The 21,327-nt window shown below is 38.0% G+C and overlaps 1 protein-coding gene across 1 annotated transcript; it reads left to right on the top strand.

The window, feature by feature from the left end:
- The first annotated feature begins 4,351 nt into the window (after window positions 1-4,351).
- npm1b (nucleophosmin 1b) lies at window positions 4,352-21,288 on the top strand. The gene is made up of 11 exons (XM_038699439.1): window positions 4,352-4,461; window positions 4,763-4,845; window positions 5,996-6,115; window positions 6,383-6,476; window positions 6,865-6,956; window positions 7,079-7,137; window positions 7,297-7,372; window positions 11,390-11,488; window positions 16,550-16,645; window positions 16,737-16,811; window positions 18,073-21,288. The coding sequence occupies exons 1-11, from the start codon at window positions 4,413-4,415 to the stop codon at window positions 18,124-18,126; spliced, it is 897 nt and encodes a 298-aa protein (XP_038555367.1). The 5' UTR covers window positions 4,352-4,412; the 3' UTR covers window positions 18,127-21,288.
- The last annotated feature ends 39 nt before the right edge of the window (window positions 21,289-21,327 follow it).

The raw sequence follows: 21,327 nt of genomic DNA, 5'->3' as shown, positions 1-21,327 counted from the left end.
TCCTGTACCTTTTGTTGGAATATCAACAGCATCTGGCTGCCCGAGCCAAGTTGTTGCTCAGAGCAGGTTGATGATCTGGTTCGAAACAGCTGTCTGCAACTGCAGCCACCCCCAACAACCCTCTCCTTTCTCCAAAACATAGCGCCTATGTTTAGTCAGTTTTTAGGGCGTCTTGCCTGGTTGGGATCCTGTCAATAGCAAGCAGTTCTCCAGGTGACGCCTCCTCAACCCCCATTTCCTCCGCTCCCTGGTGCTTTCATCTCTCTGTCTCGGTTGTCTTGAAGACGTGACTTGGCCCATTCTGGAAAAATTCCTCTCTTTACTGTTTTCAAAACCGTGCATTGTGTTTTACTACAGGTGCTTAAAGATTTTTCTCCTCTCTTGTCATGGCTCTGTGGGGTTTTTTTTCCTCACTCAACCCCCTCTCTCTCACCGCCAAAGAGCCCTGTCCTTATCCAATAAAATGTCACCACACAAGATGAACAAGAGCAAGAGGCTCAGGGTATATCGGGCTTCCTATCAAGCACCCTGTTTTGAACAGGGGCACCAAAAAACTATTCACCGCATACTGTGTTGTGCTCTGTGTAACACTCTGTCTGCTCCGATCAGTTGTTTCCATTCTTGAGAAACACAGTAAACACTGAGTCATTTTCCGTCTACTGATGTAGCTTCAGTGATCCAGTTAGTTGATCACTGCCAGGTTTCGAGTTTGATTCCTAAAGAGAGGCTGATAGATATTCTGACAGACCAGCAAATGTCATATTTTATATTAAATGGTCACTAATACAGTGCAACATTATACAGTTTATTCAGACCATTCAATACTTATACTCAGCTATTAGGTAAAATTTTTTACACATATATTCAGTTTATAGATGACAATTTAGTCTTGAAATAGTTCACTGAGACTAGGAAAGATCGTCAAACAAGAAGAAAAGGTCTGTGCTCATGCATAAATGGAACAAAATAGCGTTAAGATTTCAGATCCTTAAGCAAACCAGTATTGAATGCTGTATCTGTTTAAGAGACACATTTGTGACTTTTTACAACACTGAGAATTAGAATAGGATTGTTGAAATAAAGAGTAATACTGGTGAGTATGGTTTATTTACCATGTTGACCAATAACTTGACTTGTAGGAGCCTAAGCGTGATATTGTTTTTTATTTCTTTTACTTGATCCCAGATGTAATAATATCAGTCTGCATTCCAAACAACCATTTTCAGGCCATGACAGCTGCTGTAGCCACAAGATTTTGTAGGAAAGCAATGGCTGCCTCAGACTGCCAAACTAGATTGCTGCTAATGTGTTGACAAAAGACTTTTATGGTTCTTGACTTCAAAATACAGCCACGGCCCCTTAGCTTGATTTACTTTGAAAACTTAACGGTTGCACATTACAGAGGAAATCTATTGCAGAGGGACAACACTTAGTGTAGTGTTAACTCCAAATCTATAATTCTACAATAACAGGGGTGGTGATGGCGCATAGATGAGATGCTCGCCTTCGATGTGGGAGACAAGGGTTCAATTCCCACTGTGAGCCATCCACCAATGTGTCCCTGAGCAAGATCCTTAACCCCTAGTTGCTCCAGAGGCGTGCAACCTCTGACATAAATAGCAATTGTAGGTCGCTTTGGATAAAAGCGTCAGCTAAATGAATAAATGTAACAGGCCTACATTATGGTGCAATGCTCTCTACAGTTTCCGCTCGATGTTTGGTCAAGTATAAAGTATTCTTGCAATACATTTTCATAAACAGGTTTTTAAATGCAGTTGAAATGAAATGAACAAATAAAAATCTAGTTTTGCTCCATGTGAAAAAGACATTTAATCCCTAGTTTCAACTCTGATGGAATCAGCTTTGCATTCAAAAAGAAAAAGTTTTACATCATGGGTATTTCACAAGTGATTTTCCCAGAGCCATTTATTTTTGAACCTATTCATTTGTAATGGCTCAGAACCGCAATGCTCTGGAGATGTAAGGAACAATCCCATATTATTTGTTATTTTGTGTGCAAATGTATTATTGCTCAGGAAACAAATGTTGCTCTTCATTATGTCTTGTGGCTTCTTATATTTCAAATGAGGTAAACCTCCTGAGTGGAGCCTGTCTTCAGTGATGGTAACTGGTTTGACTATACAGATTAACGTTTTTGTTTTTGAATTTTGAGAGCACTAACAAACAAATCTGGGTGACTACAGTTAGTCTGAAATGTTTTTAATGCCATAAATTTAAATTAAATTTAGAGAGACAAGAAAAGACAATTTCAATTCATAGAGGACATTTAGCTAAATGTTCTTATGTAACTACGTTGATTCTGTATGACAGAGACGTGGAAGGGACCATGGTTGAAAGTGCTTTTTTTAGTTTAGTAAGTTATCATATTTAGGATTGATTATTTAATAACAGTTGGCTGCTGTAGCAGGAAAGTCCAGCAGCATGTCAAGTCAACTCCAGCTGAGTCAGGTGAAGAAAGAAAAACTCTTTCTGCAGTCTGAAAGTTTGACTGAGATTTCGGAGCTAACTCAACCTGCTGACGTGACACACTTTCATGATCCTTCCTCTCTCTCTTTCTCTCTCTTTCAGCTACACATATTTACACACAAATGCATACTCACTCACCTATAAATGTACAAAAAGCAAGCTCTGATGTTGACAGTGGGTTAAGCATTAATTTTGTATTAAATAATAATAATAATAATTTTAAAAAAGCTACTTCTTATATCCCTGCACCTTCAGGAATCTGTAGTGCAGCGCAAATGTGTTGAGTAGCACATATCAGCCATGAGAACAAATTTGCAGACGTGTCTTGGCAGTCTGTGACACATTAAAGCCTTCTCAAGCCTTCAGGCATGCATGAAGACGACTCATTCCTTTTGAGTGATACTGGTACTGCGGATCAGTGACTCAACACCTGCTCAATGCCAGCCAGCTACTGACAGACTCTGAGGTTTCACTCTGAGGCTTAGAAAGACATAAAATAATAGTACTTACAATAAAGGAATGGTACAACTGATAGGCTGTAGAATCTTTTAACATCCCTTGTCTTTTCAGCCATATTTATATCTATATCTATCTATCTATCTATCTATCTATCTATCTATCTATCTATCTATCTATCTATATATATATATATCTATCTATCTATCTATCTATCTATATATATATATATATATATATATAGAGAGAGAGAGAGAGAGAGAGAGAGAGAGAGAGAGAGAGAGAGAGAATTAATCCTCTCATTTATATTATACTCAACTCAAAAAAAGAGAATATATTGTTAATTTAAATCAACAAAGCAAAAAGAGGAATGTATTTATAGACTTAAAATTGGCTTTAGCCATTTCCTTAAATTAAACCATTGACTGTGCCTTTTATTAAATTATTGTGTGGACAGGTTGGAAAGTTTAATACTGTTGTGTAATAATAATGTTTATTTATTTTGTTTGTAATGTCTGAGACTGCAATGACTCTCATTTTATTATCAATATTTTTAACAACCACAGAAGACTCTTCAAAGGCTGCAATTGCCCCCTGGGCTGGACTTTTAATATCACTGGCCAAAGGCCTCTTTTATTTAGTCCAAACAGCACATTAAGCGATGGACATAAGGGAGAATATCCCAATCTTAATATAAAAGCTGTAATAATTTAATGAAGCCTTTATGAATTAGGAAGATACAATCAATTGTACAAAGACCTTGCAGATAATCAGGAAAGAGGTAGCCATGCAAAGAACACCTTATATCTCATTATATACTGATAATCAAACATGTGAAGTTATTTGCCTTCTCTGCTGCTATCTTGTTGTCTGAGAGGGTCTGGAACACCTTGCCTGAGGAAATATGGCAGGCTGAGTCAGTGGCTTCTTTTAAATTTAAGTAGCCTATAATTTGCAGATTCATCCTTGATTTCATCTGATTCTAGGTTTTTATTCTGTTCTTGGGTTCATTTCATTATCTTTTTTTCATGTGGTTCGTTTGGTGTTTTTTCTGTGTTACTATGTTATGTTTAATGTGTTCTTTGCTTGCTAAGTGAAGCACTTTGTAACTTTGTTTTAATAAGTGCTATATAAAATAAAGATGATTATCAGGCCTATTTATAATAAAACGCCTCTGTTGAAATATGATGTATAACCTCAAACTTTTATATTGCTTTACACTTTGCTTTATATTCGTTTTTATGTTTTTTTATATTTTTTGTTTACAGTAGGGGACTCCCTCAATATATTTAACGACACCTCCATCTAGTGTTCATCTGTTATAAGAACGAGTAGTTTCATTTGTCCCGCCCAGTCTCCAATTCTATTGGCTCAAGTGTTTTAAAACGTCAGTCATGTTCTGATCCCCCACTGGCTTGGTGATGTGTACGTCACACCAGTTTACGGAAGCGTAACCAGCCACTACAAAAATGGAGGACGACATCTCGGATTTGAGCAGACCACAAATGTACTTGTTTGGTGAGCTCGCTTATTCTGACAAACCTAATATTTTTCGGTTGCACAATCAGTTTTACTGCCATGTTATCATGCACAAATAGCCATTTACGATTTTAGCTGGATGAACTTAATAGCTGGCTAACCTGCCTGCACCGACTCGCGCCAATTCAGCTCTTTTGTTAGCTAGGTCGAGCAAGGCAGCGAGATACATAGCTACAAGCAAAGACTAAACCCTCGCACCTCAGACAGTGCAATGCATTTGTGTATGTTGATCAAGATGAGTGCAAACATAAGGTTACTTAACTTACACGTCGTTCCCTAGGTTGCACCCTCAAGTCGGACAAAAGGGAGTTCAAAGTTGAAGTAGACGACGATGATACGGAGCAACAGCTGTCACTCAAAGCAGTAAGGAAGACTCCTTCCATTGCATGCATAGTAACTGTTCTGCAGAACAATACGGCTGTAAGGGTCGTTATAAAGGGAAATATCTTAAGAGTTAAATAAAGTAAGTTGCAGTTTGTTTGCACGGAGTGCAGATAAACTTACATCTGTCTCTGTCCATTCCTATTTGCTTTAACGTTATAAAATCAGTGTTGCCAGAGCATATTTTGTAATAGAAACATGGTGGATAAATCGTGCCATCATTAAATGGCAAATAACTGTTACATATAAGTGAAAAACCTTCTACAGTGTACATTAAGTAAATTCATTAAACATGCAGTGCACGTTACCCTGTGTTCATGTGTTATGCTGGTTTTAAAAATACAGTTTAAAGGTCAAAATCAATATTAATTCCATACAGTACACATGTTTTATACATTATTCATATGTATTCATATACTTTCATTAAAGACCGATGTGTGTTGACTGGTTATTTTGCATCTGTCTGTCTTGCCTTGTGGCAGCTGGTATTCTTGATAGAAAATAACGTTTTTCATTACTAGACAGGGTAATTAAGCTTAAATAAAGATTTTCAAATCTTTGCTATTTTATTACTTTGGACACATATAGAGTTATTGTGTCTTCATTTTGATGCACAGGTGACAGTGGTTACATATGCCTATGTTGTTGATTTCTAAGTGACCTCTTTTGATCAAAATAGTTAGATTGTTATTATAAGTTTACTATCAATTACCAGAGACCAAATGGATGTATTAAATGTGTTTCCCTTACTTAAAAAAACAAAGCAAGAAACTTGTCAATGTAACATATGAGCCTGACCAATAAAGTCTGTGCTCTTATTTTACCAGCTGTACCCCAACGTTTTTTGGTGCCTTCTTTTGGGGAAATGGCTTATGCAGCTAGAAATATATTGTCCAAATAATTAATCAACAAATTGTTTCAACACTTTTAATGATATCCGTATTAATCAGTCAAACTGGAACTGGAGTATTTAACTGGCCATCACCACCAGGTATTTCAGAAATTTCAACCCATATAGTGAAACTTAGATTTTCGTGGTGCTTCAGGCAAGACAAAGGGTGTCAGGAGCAACATTTGCCTGATGATGCAGTGGAGATGGTGTTGTGTAGAGTTAGCTGTGCTGCTTTTCCAGGTGTGTCTTGGAGCCGAGGCTGAGGATAAGTTCCACATGGTGGAAGTCGAGGGCCTAACTTATGATGGAAAAACGACCAAAGTGCCGCTGGTTGTCCTGAAACCGTCTGTCCTGCCCTCTGTGAGTGAATGCCCTACCCGACAGCATTTTGTAAAGTATTATAGGGTCTACGAAATGGTATATAAACAAAGATCTCCTTATTAGGCAATATGTATAATCTATGTATAACTTTCAGCCCTTCTCATGTTTAATAAAAAACTAAAACTAAAAAGGAAAACTCATTCATACCATGGATCAGAAGTGAAGAACTTAAATACAAATTCTCCATCCTATTATTGCAATTATTACATTGTTTTATTTTGTTGTTATAATTATTATCTTGTCCAGATAAGTTTAGGTGGATTTGAAATCACACCTCCAATTACCTTCCGTCTCCAGTCTGGCTCCGGACCAGTTCACATCAGCGGGCAGCATTTTGTTAGTAAGTATTGAAGCAACAGTTGCTGGGGCTGCTGTAACCTTTTTTCATCTAGAATTGCAGACATACACATAATAAATATGACTCGGGTTACAACTCACCACATTATTGATGTGCTTACTCCACAAAAGTAGCCAGTTAGTTCCACCTTCCTTGACAGTGAAGTTGACTTATTGCAAATGGTGATGGTCATTTTAGAAATAGCTTTAGCATGTAATACCACTACAGTGATTAATAAGGAGACACATTGTTAGAATTGTAGCATTTCACTGATTCATTGATGTTATCACTCTCTATTTCCTATGATGTCCATACAAGGGCTGTCCAGGTAAATCTAAGTTGAACAGAATCCATCACTCTACAGTACCAGCAACCAGTGTTTGCTTTGTAGGTGTGAAGGATTCAGAGGATGAAGAAGAGGAGAACAATACGTCACCTGTGAAGAGGCCTGCGAGCCTGATGTCGGAGAAGAAGCCTCCATTGGTAGCTACCTCCGTGTGTTCTTTGAACTCATTTGGCTACAGAGCTGCTTTCACCTTTTAAAGGGAATTTATCCCAAAGACTTTTATCCTTGTTTTTGATGAAATGATTCCTTCCGTCTGTAGAAAAAACTGAAGATGGATTCTGATGACGATGAAGACGACAGCGACGAGGATGATGATGAGTATGTTTTTTGTGTTGGGATTGTGAATGCTTCAAAAAAATGCCACATTTACCTGCCTTCATTTTTTTGTTGGATGCACAAATTTATATAAGGAATAAATGAAGTCAGAGACAAGTCTGTCACATCACTTAAGGTTTTTTTGTCTTTATTCTTTTCTAGTGATGATGAAGATGATGACGACAGCGATGAAAATGATGTGAAGCCTCAGAAGAATGTCGGAAAAGAGTTAAAAAAAGTAAGCCTGGTAACACTTGATTGTACCTGTGGGGGAAAAAATAAATAAATAAAAATAACAGTAGCTGCAGGATCCTGTAGAGCAGACGTATACAAGACGTTTTCAAGTGCACCTCTCCAGGGGCCACATTTCTAAATTTAGCTTGACATACACGTTCTAATTATATTTTTATCTCATTCCAACGCTCAATGCATTATCTTTTATAACATGCGGCAGAATACTTGAGTTTCTTAGAAGCAAATCATTAAATCTGAATGAAAATAGAACATCCCAACCAAGAGCTTCTGTGGAGCAATTTATTGAGCTATGGAATATTTACTTGGTTTGGTTCATCTAGGCAAAAGATCAATGTTATTTGAACTTGAGTGGCACCAAATAATCATATTAAGGCAGGCTGCAAGATAAAGTTTTTGATCTTGTTAAACAAAACATGCAATTTTAACATTAAATGGTTATGGTATAAGAGGATGATTGCTTACATTTGATAGGTACCACATGTTTTGAAAGCTAGTAGTGATAAAATCAGCTTGAACTGATGCTCCTTTTCCTTTCCTTTAGTTACAATTACTAAAAAAAGACTGCAAAAAGATTAGTTGTTGTTTTATAAGCTCTCTGCAGTGTTTGTTCTTACCTTCAGTATTGTCAAGTGAAAAATCTTCTACTGATTCTTTTTATAAAGGACTGTGACTCATCCGTTGCATCACTTCCATCACTGTTCAAACCAAAGTAAATGTCCTTGTCACTGTAGGTCACCAAAGGGTAACATCTACAATGTGTTTAGACTGTTTCCAATCCCCTGTTGTCCACCAGGTGTCAGGGTTTTGTGTAAAAGAATTTCTCTGTGTTGCTGCCATCTGCCTACTCCCCTTATGTTCCTACCACATCATTTAAACTCCCACAGACTTACTCCTATAGTAACATTTTATTTTAGAAGGCTCTTCCCATTCCTGCACTCACTGACCGTCCACCTTTTAGTATGAGACAAAACATGGAGCTTTTTCATCCTGTTCGCTCATGTACCCACCTGTTTTTCACGAGTAAAACACAGGGTCTGTGTGGCTTAATGATTGGATTTCTCCTCTGTAATCTGCTTGAATTCTCACTGTCTCACTAACAAGACAGCACTGTGTTATCCTGCACACACACACATACACACACACACACTCAAAATTATATACACACACTGTAGACTGTACACTTGTATGTGTATTATAAGTATACTTGCAAAAATGCAGTCTGGAAACATTAACAGTACATATATACAGTATATGCAGAGAAGCACACACAACATACAGTTTCATACACACACACACACACACACACACACACACACACACACACACCAGTTATGGGAAACATCTTTCCCCATTTTTCTGTAACACTGCATATCTTTGTCCCTCTGTCATCCCACTATTAATATGATTGCTCCTTTTTATCGTCTCTCATGCCATTTCAGCTTTGCACCTGGCCTTTGCCTTTGAACACTCGTTTTGCGTGTTACCACAATCATTTGCAAGTGTGTGGGTGCATGTGTGTATCTGCCTCATTTTTACGTCTGTGTCTGTTTGTGATTTCTTTTTTTCTTTTTAAACACGCAATCCCGGTGAAAACTCTACCAGGCAAAAGATCAAAGAAGGGCAGATGCGCATACCTGCGACGTGAGCGCCGATCCTTGCCTCAGGGTTAGATGACAGCTGAGCATTTCTGTCACCTGTTGATTTATTCTGTTGTCTTCTCCTCCTAATTCCTCCACCTCCTGCACCCTCTACCCCTCCCCTCCATGACCTTAATCCTTTTCTTCACCCTTCTTATCTTTAGCTCCATAGCTATCCTGTCTCATTCATTCAATAATGAAAGCACTAAACTGTAGATAGTAGGGCTGGGAACAATTTGTTTTTGGTCAATATAATCATTTTTCCTTTTTTTCTGTATCAAACCTCATTACCTCTTAATCTAGTTTACTTCTTCTTTGATCAAGTATATTTGATCTGAACTGAAAATCGGGAAACACAGCAAAATTTAGACTTAATTTTACACTGTCAAAGTTGTAGTATGGCTGATTGTCTAAATTAAACGTTATTTAGTATTAAATACTTGTCTTTTCCATGGTACTGAAGCTCATTACGTGCTGAGACTGGTAATCCCTAATCGGAGCTTTTAAAATCAACACAGGCACACTTTCAGCTGTGTTTTTGTCACATGATTTTTTTTTTCTGCCATGTGGGAAGAGCAAACACGTTTATGGATTCTTTTTCAATTCTCTATTTGGACCACATGGGATGTGCATTACAAAATAAGATCCTAATGCATGTGGCCTACATTTGACTCATGTTTGAATTGCAGTTTTAACAACATTGCCATGACAAGTAAATCTAGTCTAAAAAGAACACAATGAAGACACCAAGTGAAGAGAGTCAGTGATTGATTGAAACATAGTTTATTTGCTGATTGTGTCAATGTGGTTATCTGCTAAATTAGTAAAATAAGCAGTTCTTCGCTACAACAGAAACAGGTGTCTAACCTGTATAGCTAATCTTTCCACATCTGAACAGTTTTAATGTCTCCATCCAAACATCACATTAACTACACAATGTGTTCTTGTCATGTTCAAAACTTTTCACAAACAAAGCCTACACTTTAGTCTCTTAGTAGTGTTCTTCACTTTGTAGTAGTAGCCAAGTGATTTTAAAAAATTGACTATTGTAGTAACACAGAAAAGATAGAGACAAAATCCCAAGGAAACAATATCATCTTATGTAAAAAGTTATTCTGGGTACAAAAACTATAAATAGTATGGTATACCGCTCAGGTACATCTATGAAGGATCTGAAGCCTGATTGAGTGCTGTCCTTTGTGTATTAATGTCCTTCTGATTTGGAAAAAAAGCTTTGCAGCCGCGCTGGTACAGCGCCGTGTATTACTAGGTATTGCTCTAGGAAATAACATGTGTAATTGCCTTGTAGCAGTTATGTCAACACAGGCAATTACACTTCTAGCCCAACCCAAGGTGAATACCAGTGATTGTGAGGAAAGGGTTGGTGTTCAGGAAATGCAGGTACTTGCCTTGGCTATTACAAGGTAATTACACAGGTGACTGAGAGCAATGGAAACCTGACGGGAAGGCTTCCAGTGTGGAGAAGAACAATGACAGGTTTTTGGGGTACTAAGTATCTGATCACTGGCAAATTACCAAGAATGTCTAGTGCTTCCTCTGTAGTGCTTGAAGATAATTTCAGTTTTGGTAACATATCATCCCTGATTTGGTTGCAGTTATGCTTTCAGTAAACAGCCTGCAGACAAACCTTGAGTCTGAGATACTAAATAAGAATAGACTATTAATTTATAACATCAAGACTTCCACTACTCCTAAGCATTTTCCTTTTTTTGTTGTAGAATGTATACATTTTTGTCTTTTGGGGTTAAAATGCTTCATGGCAAAAGACTGGAGGAAATTAACCACCGTTGCAAGAGGTTTTACGAATACAGTTTACATTATGTTACATGCAAGTTATAATTTGTCAGCTATAACAGAGGCTTGGCAATTTGTGCTTTGAAATGGGAGTTTTCAAAACATGACACAACTACTAGTTATTTAGATATGAAGTGTATAGTACGGTTTGCCAGAAATCTAAAATAATCTACCTTTTGTAGCAGTTATCATTCAGTTACTGCCAAGTTGGTCATGTAAGGTACTTTTTCATGAGGTGTTGGTAACATTTTCAGCTGCTTATATCTTCAGTATGGCACCCCCTGCTGTCGCCTCATTCTCTTTTGGTTTTATTTACTGTGATCAACTGTGAAGTATGATCAATTTAGTATGCATTTTCTGAGCTTTTATTACAAATGCAGTGTTCTGTTTGTTTTCATATGATCTCTTTTTTCCATGTTTTATAAGCATTTCTGCAGAGCAGACTGATAAATAGACCTGGTTAAAGCCCACATGTTTCCTAAAGTGTGAGATGTTGTACTAGGGATGTCTTATTAATGAATTTTGTCTGTGTTTATCTGCTTTCTCAGACCCCAGCGTCTTCACCAAAGAAGCCCGACAAGACTCCGGTAAAACAAAATGGCCCCGCAGGAAAACCATCAGGATCAGCGGTCAAACCGCAGATTAAGGTAGGAAAGGCTGTGTCACCTGCTCAGCATGTTTACTAGTGGTTATTTAATTATTTGGTTGACAGACATTTTACTGTTGAAAGGGGTCAGCTATTAGGGTCAACTAAGTTTCAGCACTGTTTATTGGAAGGGCAGCGCAAGTTTACAGGTGCAATGAAGACATACTTGTTTTTTTTATTTTTTATTTAAACAAACTAATGGATGCACATTCATCTAAAATCCAGAAAAAAATGAGAGAACCTCTATTGCATCCCTTACTGTATAATTCCCATCTTACCCCTCATCTTAGGCCAGTTTCTTTTCTTTGTTAATGTTATTCAAAAATTTGTTTGGAAATAATAAAGCTAGATTTTTGTAGAAGGTCAGGATGTCATCAGGCTGTAGTCAAAGCCAACTGCTCTATTTCTCAAGAAAGACATCATGTCACTTAAAAGTATGCAGAAGAATTGTGAGAAGTGTGTTTTAAAGTAGTGTAGCAATGCAATTATCGACTGTGTCATTAAGAAACAACTTTGGTAGATGGTTATGGTGTTATATAACGGAATGTGTCCCCTTATACCTTAAACCTTGTATATGCAAAAAGAAATTAACTCCACAGAATTAAGCTGTGGAGATCAACAAATTTAAAACATATTTCTTCTTTGCAAACAGACATGGATCTTACACGAATTATAGTATGTCTGAAGTCAAAACGTGAAATGCCCTGCAAGCAAAATGCATTACACAATGTCGTGTACTTAAAAAAGAATCATAAAACCCCCTCTTCAAACAGCTTGATCTTTTTGTGTTAAGTTATTTGTGCTCAAACCAGAACCTGAGAAGACACAAGGTGTGTATAACCAAGGATAATTGTCTGCGTTTATTGACATTTACATTTAAAGCGTGCAAAGAATAAAAAAAGCCTTGAAGAGCCTTCACATTCCACGGCCAAGGAATGTGATAAATGCACATTGCAATTAGCTTCAACTGATAGTTAATTTCTTGGATGGAATGCATTGGACAGCCGCCTCTCAAAACGCAAAGCTTGAACTCTGCCTCTCTTTAAGCAAACACACCTGACCTCTAAACGGGATTCCTGGGGCAAGGTTTAAACCTGTGACCCCTTGGCCTGACCCCGCCGTCTTGTGTTGCAGCCACCTTTGATGCCTCCCAACCTCCCGTAACACACATGCACATCAGGAAGACGAATTAGAAAGCTTCTTTGCAAGTTTACAAATTTCACAAAGCATTATTCCTGGAATGTGTTGGCATCAAATGCTGGCTGCTTGTAGGATGCTAAAGGCACACCATCTCACACACCAAGTGCACAGGAGCATTGTCATTTCTTGTCTGATGTTTATGAAAGGAAGCTGTGTAATTTTTTATCTATGTATAACACTGAGTCACATGATTAATTCCTGAGGCGAGAAAGCGATTCCCCCCAGGGCCTGCTCTCTTGGTGTGTGGGAGAGCACAGCTAATTCTGTAATGGCTGTTGTCCAGACATAACACAGTGGCTCTTGAAATGCTCTGGGGGATTAGCCGATGGGCAGCTGAACCACCGAAACCATCCCGCCAGTTTAACTTTCTGGCTCGTGGAGCTTCAACTGCCCCCATCCCCTCTCTACTTATGCACAACAACTGTTCCCTCTCTACAACCTTTTCACACCCCTCACTTCCTGGACACACCTTCTCCCAATTGCTCTCATTACCAGTGTTTGATGTCTGGTGCAGCTTGTGCTTCCAGATGCCCCTGAGGAGCGAGGAAGCGGGCGTGGATGTCTGTTTTTTCTTTTCTAAATGCAGGTGACTGGTCATTAGATTGGCTTGTCAGATCTGTTGCCAGTATCGCAGTTCTCACCTCTCACAGCCCAGCATGAGGCTGCACCTTCTTGTGTAACAGGCTCGACATGAGAACCAGCTAACTCGAGTTGTACTGATCTGAAGTAACTTTATCTTGCAGCTGGTGTCCTTTGATTGATGGTTTTGGAGAAGTTGATGCCTTCAAGCACACTTCGCAGTCGTAAAGTTGTTAACCACTCCACTCAGGCTTATCCCAAAAGGGTGTGAGTCATTGTTTTAGCGACTGATTGTCATGTGTTACAGCAGGTGCCTATCTTGTTAGCGTTTACTTTTCCCGTGAGTGTAAGGATGTTGGCTTCAAACTTTGACCCTTCCAATTGGACCTGTTGTGCATGAAAAATGTCCAAAAGACCAACCCCTTTGCTTGTATTGCATATACAAGTCATAGGACTGGAGTCACAGTTCACAGTGACCTGACATTTTCCCCAGACAAGGGCCTCCAAGGCTCTCATTCCAACAAAATGACAGTTACCATCCCAGGACAGACCTGATGAGCAAAGGTGTCACAACCATGTGTTTGCACCGGATTGAAGACTAGAGATTGCATCAAATGGCGTGCTTGTGATTAAGTTCCATGTCTTGTGGCATCTGTAATCAGTGTCTGGCTCAGATGAAAAAGCTTGCTGCCTTTGTGTGTTTATCAGATGTTTCAGGTCCACAGCTGTCCTTTAGAAGTAGAGAGCTGCCCATAAATAATAATACGTAGTGCATTATCTGGCCAGGAGCCAGCAGCATATGTGCTCTTTTTTTGTAGTGTGGTATGTGTGCGTCAAAGATTTCTTCATTTTATACCTTTTGATCTGTGCTATAAAATGCAGATCTCTTGGGGACAAGGACTGTAGACTTTATTTTCTTAAGCTCATTCCCCCTGTTTTCACCCTTATCCAGTCCCTGGTTTTTAAAGTCAGAAGTTGCTAAAGGTAGTAACACATGACATTTATTGATTGCTTTGATCCAAACGATGTTACCATTAGGGTTGCAGAGTTTTTCCTGGCTCAAAATGAGGGGGAGGTGGTTCCATCCAGATCATGTGGACATGTGTGCATGTGTACTGTGCCTTTAACTGGCATAAACAAACACTTTTTACAAGCAACATATTTTAAGAGCGCTAATAATTATACAGTCATTAAATTTTAATGTGCAATTCTCTGTATTGGTCCCAGTAATATTTGTTCTTACTGAAGCATGTCACATGACATGGTTATGTTTGAGACTGAGAACATGACCTCAAATACTGTTGTACTGAATATCTTGTAAAACAATTTAATTCTTCTGGAAACATATTATTTACACTAATGTAGATCGCCTCCTGTTTTTGAAGCATTTCAAAAAATGTATTTTAAGTTATTTAGAACCTATTTTGTTTATTTTACTTCCTAATTGAAATTATTTGCTTTTATCAGTGTATGTGGCAGTCATGTTCTCTGATGTAGATATTTTAATGAACAAATATTGGGTTTGATCTTTGGTATTCGATAAAAATAAAAAAAACTAGATTAAAAATGTTAAAACGTCTTTATTTCCTTAAATTAAATTTAACTGCTGTAAACAAACACACACTGGCTTTGTAGTCACTCTAGAGGATGGCATTTAGTTACAAAAATCCAGAGTGCAACGCTTGCAAGAAAATAGTGTTCACCTTGAAGACACCCATCAGAGTTTTGTTGAGAGCTGGAGACATGATGAAATTTAAAGGAGGCGGATGACTCGTAATTCTTTATGCAGGATTAACCATAGCTTTGGGTGTGGAGAACTAGCTCTGAATTTAGTATTTAGATATTTAAGTAGTAGAACATTGTTAAGAAATCTGCATTTTGATTCCACTTGTGAATTCGTGAATGCAACCATTTTAACTGCCTACACAACAGTTACCTAGGCTCAAGACCACGTACAGAGCTCAGGTCTCTATAATGTACATGTCTACAGTGTGGCAGACTGGAGCTGCTGTTTGTGCGGTTAAACTGCACATTCAACACAAGCAAACATTCAGCTTGTGCATGGAAAAGTATAGCATTTCTATTTTCAATCAAAGTTTTCAGCCTAAATCTGCTGAAAATAAACACAGTAAAAAAATTGAATTGCTAAAATCTGATTCAGAGAAATTATAACCAAACCACATTTCAACCAAACAGAAAATAACTTGACAACTGTCCATTTGCTCATGAGGTCATGCTGTTTTTTGACTTGCAGGGTAAAGAGTTCCTTTATACATGCCTTCGCTCTTCTTTCAAATGTGTCTCTGGCTATCAATGAAACCCTGCAATTTCACTGGATTCCACACTGACTTTGCATGTAGTGACAAGCTCTGTGGCTTGTGTAATATGCAGTCACAGCGTGTGTGTGTGTTTGTGTGTGTGTGTGTGTGTGTGTGTGTTGTGTGTGTTGTTGTGTCACATTCATACACTTCTAATTTAGGACCTCTGGGGCCTCGACTTCCCAGGTCTGGACACACCTGCGGGCCCACCAATTCGAACTTCATGCTGCTTGCATCTAAACAAACACAGGAGACTCTTTGTGTGTTGAAATACCACCTATAATGTCACCAAAACAGATAAAGAAGGGCTGCTTGTGATAGTACTGTTTTTAGTCTAGACCATTCATAAACGTTGAACAAAAAAAGTGTGTTTTTTTTCTTGTGGAACTCATTAATTTGATGTCACTATCATTTTTATTTGGGAACAAAAACAAGAACATTAGGCCAAGATGCATTTTGACCTTTTTGTTCTTTAGTTCAGTCGTTGGGATTTGCCATCAAGGGAAAAACACTTTTGACAAACAACCTCTTTCGTTTAATGGAGAGTCAGGGCTTGCCCTCTCCTGCTTGCAAACAATAAAAACATAATTTATACCTGATGTATTTGTAAAAAAGAAAAGATGGTGTAATTAGGCCAGAATCTGTTGTCCTTTCTGATGCTTTTATCCTCTTCCAGCTGGTTCCCCACGCCAAGCCTGTAAACACAAGCCCAGACAAAATGGGTCATGATAGAGCTGTGGCCCAGACTGGCCAGTTGGTCAGCAAATAGATTAATCGGCAATAAGTTAGAATTGAAATTAAATGAAAACACAGACAAATAAAAGGCAATAGCAAGACCTGAACTTGAGTAAAAGAAGAAAGTATTATGGTGTAATATGAAGTTATCTTTTTATCTACAACTCTATAAATCTGTCTTTATTTGACATCAATCAGTGTTTCTTATCTAACTGATGTATTTTTTCAAGACACCTGCCCCAGGAAAAGACAAACCCCAGGCTGGCCCGTCTAAATCTCCCTCTCTGACTGAGATTAAAAGCAAGTTGTCAACGGCAGCCATGGAGGTAAGGCTGTCATCCTCTGTTGCAAATTACTGCTCTTAATTGAATGTCTGACGCATGGTTAAGCTGATGATTTAATGGCTTTTTCCATCAGGGTAAGCCACTACCGAAGACGGAGCAGAAGTTTGAGAATTTTGTGAGGAGTTCTTTTAAAATCTCAGACAAAAAAGTAAGTAATCATGAGTCATTTGAAATATTGTGTATACTTTTTTCCATTGCCCTTGGGTTTAAGAGCCCTAATTATGAATCATCTGAGGTTGGTCTTTGAATTTTATTGTTCTTATAACAAGTGTTACATTTTTAACTCTTACATCATTTGCAGTCACTTTTTTGCTTTTGCATCTATGCATTTAGTCTTATAAACACTTATGAGAGATTTGTTTGGTTTCTAGAAATATTCTAGTCGCTGGGTGTAAGTAGTCACGGGCACATTTACATCAACCTTCATTTGAGCTTTAAGAGCTTTTGGCCATGATGGATACCCAGGAATGCATTATTGTTCCTCACACTGTCCTAATACCTTTCACTCTCCATTATGCCTCAAACGTCTCTCCAGCACAGTGTGTTCTCTTTTGAATTATATTCATTTTGTGTCAGTGGGCTCTTTCGAGATGAAATGGGAGTACACCTGCCAAGCCAAACTCTTTCGCAGTGATTTACTGGAGTGTGTGTCTTTTGTAGCCTTAATGAAGGGACTGGTGGTATGTGGATGGTACCAGTCTCTTTCACATTCAAGGCCTTTGACCAACCCAAAAACATTTTTTTCTAAATGCCGGACTTAAATCTTTTCTAATGCTGCATGTCATTTCAGAAGAGAAACAACAGCCCCTGCGCATTGTTTTTCCAAGCATGAATTAATCACATAAAAATCTTTACATTATCACCACTGCTTAAATTATTCTAGGCAGTGTGTCAGATAATAATAAAGCTGCATTTTCTGTAGCAAAGCATCTGTAAGGAGGCAATCAGTTGTAAAGGGCTATTTGAACATTCTTTTGTGATTGCATTGCAGTGTTAAAATGTTAACTGTACAGTTATGAGAGCAGGTGAAAGCTCTTTAGACCGCCACAAGGGCTGGTTGGACAAGGAAAGAGTGGGGGTGGAGTTGGGTCTGGGAGAGCTTGTTGATCCCAGTGTGTAGAAACATCTGTGGAAGTGCTTTGGTTTCAGCAGCCAAGGCTGAGATCTGTCAGACCTGGAGCACCTAGTCATATACTCTGGTATGTAGTGGTGCCCCCACCCAACCCCTCGTCGTTCCCTAACAGCCTCATCTAAACTCAGTGTTCCCACAGACTTGACGCACAAAAGCATGTTGTACTAAAATGTGAGTCTTATGTCTCATGCTGTATAGCACTTCATTCGGATGATTTATAATTTCTCTCTTTTTCTTCTGTTGTTATCCCGCTCTCCCCTCTCTGTACCGTCCTCAGGTGGTCAAGGACCTTTGGAGTTTTGTACAAACTCTGAAGATTGAGAAGAAGTAACAAACCTTGTATCTTGAAGCATTTGTATGTTTTGCATCCTGCAAGACATTTAAAGGCACAGTCAGCGAGATTTCCTACTTGGCCTTATTATGTCATCATTGCTTACAATGACTTGGAGTGAACAGAAGGACTTAAAATGGGTAAATCCATTAATAATTCAGGTGTCATTGTTTTTTTAGATGCGAAGCACCTCCTGGAGCTAGTTCATAATTCACTCACAATCTCACTCATCCACGTTTGGCAGACTGCGGTTTCCAGAAGGGGAAGCTGTCCATATCACATGTCAATCTGCCCCTCCTATAGGTGAGGAAGGTAATAGCACATCCAATTAGGACCTTCAGATGTCTATGTTGCTTTCCTACAGGAAAGAAATAGCTGCTGCAATTTTAAGACTTGAACCATTTTCAGGCAATAAATGTTACACATGCAGATTTTTATAACTGCAACAAATGCCGGACAGACCGTCAAGTTAGTCATTGCTTTTTTTGCCTTTTCAGGCCATTCGGAACATTTTCAGATCCTACACACATGTTTTTCGATGTAAAATATAAATCATCAAAGCAAATGCAGGTAGTGTAACTGTCAAATTACAGAAGCTATTCCTTTCCGTGCCTGAGAAGGTGAGATCAGCATGCCTACATCTACTTTCTTCACATATAGTTTTTGCATGTTACATTGGAACTGCAGGTATGAAACTGCTGGTGCTGCAGCAGCTTTGCAATTTGATGATGGCTGAGCCTGGTTTCAGGTGCTTCGCATCCACGACACTGTGTGTCCTTGTTAAGTCAACAATGCAATAGGAAATATATTGCAGAATGTGCCTTTAAATATCTCTACTGTAAACAGATTAATCAAGAGTCCCAATTTGTGTGAATTTCAGCAGTATGTACAAGGGTTGTTAATACAGGGGGACAATGACGATATATTTTTTTCTAGAAAACATTTTGTTATTTTTGGTTCTGTCTGGCTTTACAAAGCATTTTTAGCTTGCTTACAGATTGTGCTATGAATTTATCTGGCATAATTGCTCTATACATATTGTACGGAAATTCATCAGCATATGTCAAGATAACTGTTTTTTATTTTGTCACTCACTCTTCTCATGTCAACTCCTGCAGCAGAAGCTTGGCCAACAACACCAAGGGTTACTTTTGTGTTTCCTGCTGTGATAAAACAAAAAAGGAATGCAATCTAGAAACCATACAGTATATTCACTGAATGTGTGCAGTTTTAACCTTGCTACTCTTACATATCTTTACCAGTTAATCTGTTGAGTGAAAAAGAAATGTTTCATCACATTTTTACCAGGAACACACCTGACATTTCTGGACAAGAGCAGTTTCAGTCTTTGCTTTTTTTTAATACTTTCAGTACGGACGTAGTTAAGTTTATATTAGGATCATGAACTTGCAGATCCTGCACATTTCACATACCTATTGACTGGATCTGTTTCAGATGGCATATTTTGGAGTGTGAATTCATTTTAAGCCCATTAACATCTGTGATACTGAGAGGGTATTCATTACAGTGATTATAGCCAAAATCATGTGTACCAAAAATGTTCATAAGAGAAGTACAGAAAACATTCTAAGTATTATGAGCTCTATAAAACCAACACAGATACCCCAACTATAATGTTTTTCTTTAATATAATATACATTTAATAAAAAAAGTTAAAAACAAGGCAAATCGATCGTTAACTAGCTCCGGGGGTATATTTACGATGTGGCACTAACAGTGTTTCAATGTACTCTAATTTACTAAAAACAGATTACCAGCCTATGATTAAAGCAGCTTATTTTATTTATTACAACATAATAATAAGGTGTATACATCAGAAAATTACATCAAAGTAACCTTGCGTCACCTTCACAGAAACCCCATAAAGAACTCAACTGGATAATTGTTTCATTGTTGTCTCATATCGGCACTCTGATGACAATAAGCATACACTCGCTCTGTGCTTATAATATGTTTATGGTCCTATATAATGCCTTTTATGAGCCAAATGTTGGCAGATGGATACCGTTTTTAACAAATCAAATTGCTTGGTTCAGCGTGTTGTCTGTAAAGGATATTTGAAATTCCATATCTGTAAACTGTACTATAACTAGGTCATGAAAGTTGCCCTGGAAATTGACCTACATTTTGAATATGTGTAATGTTCTCCTGTGAGGTTTCAGAACGAGCAGGTTGCCATCACTAGGATTTATTTTGGGCTTGTGTGTGAGTTCATGGTGGAGTCCTTCATTATGGAAAATAATACTTCCCTAAATGAACTTTCTGTAAATAAGTGCGGCAGCTGAACAGTGATATTTTTAAGTGTATGCTTAATTCGCCCTTGCTAATAGCTGGTTTTGCAGCTTGGATCTGTTGTCATGATCTTTATTTGAAATATTGTGTTCTAGTTTGGTATATAAGTGTTTTATGTTGAGTATAAAACCCCCTTTAAAATGTTGGAAATATTGTCCTGTTTTTGTTGACTTTTCACTTTAGTTCTGCTGTTGTCATCTTTAAGTTGTCCTTTAATTCTGTACGGAGTAATTTTGAAGCCAGTACCTAAATATTTCCAAGTGGAGGGGGAAAAAAAGAGATTGTTATCTTTGTTGATAACCTGATGTTTAAGGCTCATTATTTTTTAATTAATACAAAAATGTGGTTGAAATTTGGCTGTCACAAAAAATATTTATCAGCAAACACTAGTTTTACTCCTAACAATGCATGGAAGAACAGCATTGTAAAGTTAAGTTTTCTGGATTGTGAGTAGTAGTAAATATCTACCATTGTATCCGACAAAAGTACAGATTTGTCTATAATTTTGATCTATGATTTATACTGTATTGATCCAGTGACACTCTTTGTTCTTTATCCATCATATTGCCTTGTGTCTGTGACCGGAAATACCTACTGTAAAACATGAGTATGTGGTGATTGTCAAATCTGAATTGGTATGGAGTAGATGACAGGTAGGCTGACTCAATGTGTTTAAAGAAAGTGCATTTTGTCCTTTAGTCAAACTTAATTGATAAGTTCCTGCATAACGGCTGATGGTGGATATTCATTCATTCATGGTTTGTTGAGATGAACATATCCATCCTTGTTTTTTATCCTATCTGTAACAGTTACCTGAATAAAGTGAACCCCAGCTTGTTTTGAATCACACATTTGTTTTTTACCTGGTGCAGGGCAAAATATAATCCT

Source organism: Micropterus salmoides, unplaced genomic scaffold (genome assembly GCF_014851395.1).
Source record: "Micropterus salmoides isolate LMB-PRFRI ecotype aquatic unplaced genomic scaffold, ASM1485139v1 Ms_hic_scaffold_5, whole genome shotgun sequence".
NCBI lineage: Eukaryota > Metazoa > Chordata > Actinopteri > Centrarchiformes > Centrarchidae > Micropterus > Micropterus salmoides.
Note: the sequence above shows the minus strand (reverse complement) of the source record. Positions and strands in the feature narration are given on the sequence as shown.